This window comes from Atta colombica, unplaced genomic scaffold, assembly GCF_001594045.1.
Source record: "Atta colombica isolate Treedump-2 unplaced genomic scaffold, Acol1.0 scaffold198, whole genome shotgun sequence".
Classification (NCBI taxonomy): domain Eukaryota; kingdom Metazoa; phylum Arthropoda; class Insecta; order Hymenoptera; family Formicidae; genus Atta; species Atta colombica.
This window is the reverse complement of record NW_017259291.1, coordinates 5,383,959-5,391,233: the sequence shown is the minus strand read 5'-3', so window position 1 is coordinate 5,391,233 and position 7,275 is coordinate 5,383,959. Positions and strand designations below refer to the sequence as shown.

The following is a 7,275-nucleotide window of genomic DNA, read 5'->3' as shown; positions in this document are numbered from 1 at the left end:
TATATATACATATAAAATCTCTTTCATTTTTTTCTTATATAGAACTTCATAAGTTTGCATGTAATATGATGAAACGAATCAAAATTAATTTAATTCCGTGAATTTAATTGAATTCTGATGACGATTAATTGACTCCAACTTCGAGTCAGGTAATTACGAGGTCATCACGTGTTATAATGCTTGTTTATGTGATTCGCACAAATATATTATATTACATGATGACCTCATAATTAAATGTGATTTCGCGGAAATCAGTGATGGTTCGGATGTTACAAATATCATTATAGCATTAATTAATCGATTAATTTGTTTAATTTATGTGTTAATTCTTTTTAGCACTCTCAATCTTTCGAATGTTAAAACGGCGTTCAACATGTATAAATTACAAAGCAAACAAACGGAATCACGTGCCTCAATAAAGAAAGATTAATGTCGACACGTGACGCACGTCGCCAGATATACACGAGATTATTATAATATGCTTGATCAACTCTTTTTTGTTGTCGAAATTGACATTCAGTCTAATATCCACAGATACTAATTTTTAATAACATTTTAAATTTATTGAATGTATAATAAATTATATATAATTTCGACACAGCCTTCATGCCATGAATTATTTTTAAGTCGCTTATTGCCTCGTTAAATCGTAATATAATAAATATTATTCTTGCGCAAATTATTCTCATTGCGCATTAAATAGAAAGAACAGACTTTATATAGTAATGAAGGTAGTTGGACATGTAGACCGGAATTTCGATAAGTGTAAACTTGAATCTATTATCAGCACGTGACGTGAACCGTGATAAAGAGTTTGTTTCTTGTTCAAGAGCTTGGCGTGCGAACTTTCTTCATTTGTTTAAGCTTGAGTTAAGCTCATATCATCGAGTAGTATTATCTTGTTATCACGATATACGCGTGCCATTCTTATCGCAATTTATATTCATGAATTGATTGTAAGCGATTATAAGAAAAAAACACACAGATTGTCTATCTTATGTCCGCTCTTCTTATCACTAGATTCGTTGAAATTCATTGCTTGCGTATTAATCCTCATTATCCGGTTAATATTAATGTAATCTAATTTTTTTTTTAATTTTTTTTAATTTTTAATGTAATGTTGCAGGACCTAGCACGTGGGTAACGAAATTCCCCATGGCAGCCGGATCCAGGCAGAGCCCGGTAAACATTGAGACCAAGCGAGTGGAATCCGATCACGAGGCTTTAAGTAGCAAGCCTCTGCGTTGGAAATATCCCGCCACAGCATCCAGGAAGTTGGTCAATCCCGGTTACTGCTGGCGAGTGGACACCGATGGCGAGGGCACATGTGAGTATCGCAATTTAGAATCTCGCGAAATCTCCTTCTATCTTTTTTTTTTCACCTCTTTTCTCTTTTGCCTTCTGCGATTAATATTTATACGATTTATGATTCGCGGCACGAACAATATCCAAAAAACACTATTATAGATACACAGTATTGGGTTGTCCGGAAAATTCGTGCCGATTTTGAAGGAAAATTGAAACGCAGAAGATTTAAATTTTAGTATACATTTATTAAATTATATAGATTAGTCGGCACGAACTTTCCGGACAATCCAATATAATTTAAGAATGTATTGAATGTTTTTTAACAAGATAAAAGAATTATTAAAAAATTACTTTTTTTCTATATATTGTGTTTGAAAGTATAATATTATATAAAAAGTTTTTGGCAATTTAGAAGCTGTTTTCAAAAAAATAATTAAGATGAAATTATAAAAATGTCATTTCAATCAAAATTGTATTGTTAAATGTAAATATTATCCTTAGTCAACTATTTCATCTATATATATATATTTATTTTTTTATATGGAAAGTATACATTTCCAATTCCACTTTTTGCAGATATGATATATATTATACATCCTTATATTATACATCCTTAATGACAATTGATGACGATCATGAGGTGATTAACACTTTATAAATACGAGCGAACAAATTTTTTTACAAGGGCAAATCTAAAGCTGCGGTCTAAACTTTGAATTGCAGATCATCGCGGCTACAAAGTGCGACGCGTTGCGAAACCATCGCGTAGCGACGTTTGTAATCCAGTGATGGAGTGATTCAATATAATTTTAGATGATTGTGTTCATGATACTCGGTCTCGCATTCCATCTTAAGTGTATTTCTGTAAACATTAATGTTGGCAACGGTAGTGAATGCATCGTGTGATTAAAGCCGTTAAATTCGTAGCTTTTGTGGCGAGTCATATAAAAGAGCTCTCTTTCCGCATGAATACGTTACACAATACTTTTTATTAATTTCGTGCATCATGCACGTTACATAAGGAACGAACGCGATGCGATTTGTTTTGTCACGGTGTTGTGTATTCCGAAATTACATGCGGCTACAGGAGAATTCTCGCGCGACTATATCCGATCTCATATTTCGTTACAAAGGTTTCACTGTCGACTTCGTGCCACTTAGGGAGGGCTTTTACCTTCGCCGACTACTCGGGGGGAGGGGGGGTGTATTCGAAATGAGGACGACCGTGCCGTGGTGCATTATGTGTATTCATATGTGGTGTGCACGAAGCGGAGCAGAACGTTCTATACAACAATATGTGACACAAAACAATAGATAGAATATTGCGATAATAAAGTCACGATGTCACTTCGTAGACACTCGCTACAAGCAGAGACTTTTCGAGGAATTCAACATACAAAAATTTTACTTTAATAATATTCCAAATTGCAAAATAAGAGGGAGAATAGCAATACTAATCTTAAAATATATAATTTTTCTAAAGCGACATGTTTTAAAATTTTTTTTTTTTTTTTAGATCTGAAATAATTTTCAGAGTTCACATAATACATCTCATAATATATCAAAGTTTTTATCACACCTGCTGTACATAATAATTTTAGAGTCTTATTTACACTCGGAAAATTCCGCGAGAGAGAACGTAGACTTGGCGCTCCGAATTTTCTCTAACAATTTATTATCGTAGTCTAAACAGAGGCGAGACACAAAATAATAAAATACGTCGTGACGCAAATAAGTCACGCGGTACAAATGCAATGATCTTCTCTCGTTATAGCTCTCGTCCGCGTGGTTTGGCTAATCAAGCGTATCCTGTAATAAAGCGGTCTGTGCCACTAGCCTGACGTTACGTCCGTTCGTGACTCGAAGAACCGTGCTGCCGAAAATTTCCACGTTTACGTGGATCCAATTTAGACGTTTACCCATTCATTCGCATCTTATCTCGCAGTATTATCATATTGTATATATCATCTAATATTATATCTCGATTTTTTTTTGTTATCGACAGTTTTGAGCGGCGGACCGCTGATGGACGACGTCTACAAACTAGAGCAATATCACTGTCACTGGGGATGCAGCGATTCCAGGGGATCCGAACATACAGTTGACGGACAAGCCTTCGCCGGAGAGGTACAAAACATTAGTAATGGAATATAATATCTCTTCCCAAAGCGTCGCCTTTATTCGCACCTTTGGAACCGTTCGCTCAGCTAACTAGATTTTAACGACTCAAACGAGTGCAATTATCCCAATGATAGCCAAAAGCAGTTATTAGCAGTTTATTAGCAATCCAGTCACATCGAGTATGATTCACTCTTTGCGATCATCCACGGAGCTTATGACATCGACCTTGTCCGAGAATCGCCGTGTGCGATTTATTAGCACGATCATTTTACCGAGGATAAACCGAGGCTCTAGTCTTAGTTATTAGTCGCCCACAACACTGTTATGAGCGATGCGAGAAAGATGGCTCTTTTTTGCGGATATAAATAAAACTTGATGAAGTGTGCAAACGCGGTACAGAGACTCTAATTACTAACAGATATACATTAATAATATAATTACGCGGACATCTCAGTTATCTCATAAATAATACGCTATTATCGTCATATACGTCGCATTGATAAAATGCCAACGATGTGTCAAAGATTTTTTTTTTTATGTTCTGGCAGCTGTACGTGCAGTTCACCACAAAGCCGCGTTTTTATCGGTTTGCGACTAAGGAAAAAAATAACAAACGCTCACGAGGTGAAACGATAATGAACATTATCATCGAAATTGCCACTCGTGTGCGCGAATAATAGCTGACTCGCGTAACGACATATGCGCGTTTGACATCGAAAGAATTCTTGAACAAACACCCATTCATGAATTGTAAAAAGGATACTAATAATTAACCAGACAGAAAATTGCGTATTTCCTGAACACTCTTCTCGATATGATTCCGGGATGGACGAGCTTATCTCGAAAGCTTGATCTTGTTATCTCACGAGCGTAAAATACATTCGATTTTGCTCAACTCGCGATTAAGTCATTATTGATTATGTAATCAAATATGCGGCAATCAGGTCTCTAATCTATTATGAATAGTTGACTTCAACCTGCTGTCAGAAAAGATCAAGAAAATATTGATAACTGTCTGATGTATGGAAAATTTCTTTGATATACAATATACGTAATAGATATAATCGTCGACATTGTTTAAGATTATGCGTCTCGAATACGATGCGAAACTCCTTTCCTGAACGATTTCGATTTCTTTTGGAATGCAATGTACTGCTTAATAGGCGACTTTCCGGCCTGAACTCAATGTTAATTTAAACAATCCAATCTTAAACGCATTAGTGAATCAATTGATTATCGTAATGACTTCGCATTCAAATACTACGCACGTCTTCCCTTCCTTCGGATGCGCTCCTTCCTAGTCAGGAAGTCTTGCGACGCAACGTTCCTTCCATCGCGAGACTCTACATGGTGATATAAACTATTCGCTCATAACGATTCCGCATCTGGAAAACCGGGTCGATCGGATGCACGGATATCCGTAGGATTTCAGAAAGAGTTTCTAGATACCGCACTGATTACATAATTTCTCTAACGACTACCCATCATATGCAATTATCATTTATTGATGGAGTTTCTTTGCGATCAAGTGATGTAAATCGCGGTCAAGAAGAATATTTTAAATGTTAAAGCTGATCGAAACGAGACAAGATATTATTAATAAATGTCAAACATAATCATTGGATTTCTTTGACGATACAAATACAGAAATTGATATTTCTTAATTGGCTATTTGGAGAGATTAAGTACTCGTTAGCTCCAGTCAACCTGCCATTCCGCTCCTCCCTGATTGTCTGCTATTAGACTTAATAGGCAACGATTTAGATTCATTGGAGTGTAAAAACATTGCTTTCAGTTACATCTTGTGCACTGGAATACCAGCAAATACAAAACCTTCGCCGAAGCTGCGAAAGCTTCTGATGGTCTGGCCGTTCTGGGAGTCTTTCTTAAGGTTCGTAGTGTCTTAGTGTTTTATTAGATGAAATTAATATTTAAAAATAATTTATATAATTAAAATAAAATTTCCTTATATACAATTAGAATAAATCTAATTACAACTCTATTTTAATTTATTTACACTAATATAGATATTAAACATAAAAAATTATATTTTTTATCTTAGCTTTTATGGAAAGTGATAGCATCTTGCATCTTAAATATTTAATATCTTCGTAAAATATCATACAAGTATATGTCCGCAGAAGCCACACCTCTTCCACTCGGGATTCTAATTCGTATATGAATCTGCCTATAGTTTAAACTTTTTTACATAAAACATAAACTGCACAAACAGAATCCCTGTGGAAGTACGCCGCCGATCGTCGATTATATAAACACGAGACACAGGCATAATTACGCCGTCATTGTATCAGACTCGAAACGAGACACGCAAAATGTACGTTTTCGTTAGACGCGTATGTGACGCTATCGTTTGCATTTCGTTTTGTGGCGAAAGAATATCGCGTGCAACAGCAATTACCTTCTTCCGCTTTGCACAGCGCTTTGTGTGTCTAATATTTAGGTTGCAGCTGCGCGGCTATCTCATGAAGAACGCGAGGGTCGCAATTGCAAAATTCTATTCGTGCAAATGATACACTTCTCGCCGACGAAGATGCGACATTGCGTTACAAAAACGGACGCGATAATCTTCAGAGAGCAGAAAGATCTCGTGGCACGAACTTTCCTCGCGATGTGCATCGCGATTATGTAATGTCGCACTGCTTCGAAATGTTCACGTCGTATAAGAACGTAAGGGAAATACATGTATCGAAGAAAATTTATGTGCCACGTGTAACGGTGACAATGTGCCAGACACAATTCTAAAAATGACATTACGTAATCAACGGCTCAATGTCGACCGTTTTTATCATGCTTATTTGTTCCTCATACATGCAGCTTTGCGGTCATTACAGTCACTATACTTCAAAATATTCGATAAGGGGATTATCTTTTAACTTCGCAATGAATTCTTGAGCCTGTTAACGATTCGCTAAATTTATTTTTTTTTAGAAAATTATGTAGAAGTTTTAGAACTTAGATTTGGGATATGCGATATCCTTTTTATCGATCGGAAGATTTAATTGGGAATAGTTAGAGTTTCAGAGAGAACGGCTTGAGTATGTCTCAACCACGCGAAAAAGCGTATCCTTATAATCGAAAAGAAAGAAAAGTGAAAGAGATTTGCTTCTAGGTCGGCAAGACTCATGAAGAAATGGACAAGATTGCGCGATTGTTGCCGTATGTTTCGCACAAGGACGAAGTTGTAGGAATTACGGAACCTATCGATCCCGGTAAACTTCTTCCTGGTAAGTTACAACCAAATGATCGTCCGGGTAATTTAGTGATCGTCTCTTTGATCAAATATTCCGTCTACTCGTCGATGCATAGTGTTTGTGATATATGTTCTTGTTATTTCTCCCGTAATATTCAATTGTAGCTTAAATCTATTTGCGCAAGTTAATCGAATCGAATCAATCTTAACGTAATCTACAGTTATCTTAACTTATTAATTAATTTGAACAAAAAACAGCTCTGATGGACTGCGACATCAGAAATTAGAAAGTGAAATTCTTTCCATCTTATCTGTCCAATTTATTTGTATATATAAACATTTATACATATATATATATATACATATATATATTATATATTATATATACACGGAAAAAAACACAGCTGAAAACTTTACTGATTCAACAAATCTACAGTCGTAATATACAGACAGTTAATTTTCATATTAAAATAGCAAAGTTGACAGCTGAATAACATTAGTGATTTGTTAAACCAATCAAATCTTCTTAGTTATCGATGTTGAATTCGTGTAATAAATTATAGGTTTGTTGTATCATCCAATTAATTTTTTTTCCGTGTATTATTTCTAAATATATAAAATATAAAATACTTACA

At 35.4% G+C, this 7,275-nt stretch overlaps 1 protein-coding gene across 3 annotated transcripts in view; it reads left to right on the top strand.

Moving 5' to 3' along the window:
• Positions 1-7,275, top strand: part of LOC108686887 (carbonic anhydrase 2) — a 16,097-nt gene that overhangs the window by 5,816 nt on the left and 3,006 nt on the right. For all 3 annotated transcript variants that reach the window (XR_001931724.1, XM_018192389.1, XM_018192388.1), the window contains exons 2-5: positions 1,127-1,327; positions 3,314-3,435; positions 5,225-5,320; positions 6,560-6,674. Coding sequence is in view for 2 of the 3 variants with exons in the window: in XM_018192389.1 (XP_018047878.1) it covers positions 1,127-1,327; positions 3,314-3,435; positions 5,225-5,320; positions 6,560-6,674 (534 nt within the window). In the remaining variant the exon portion in view is untranslated. The remainder of the gene's footprint in view (positions 1-1,126; positions 1,328-3,313; positions 3,436-5,224; positions 5,321-6,559; positions 6,675-7,275) is intronic.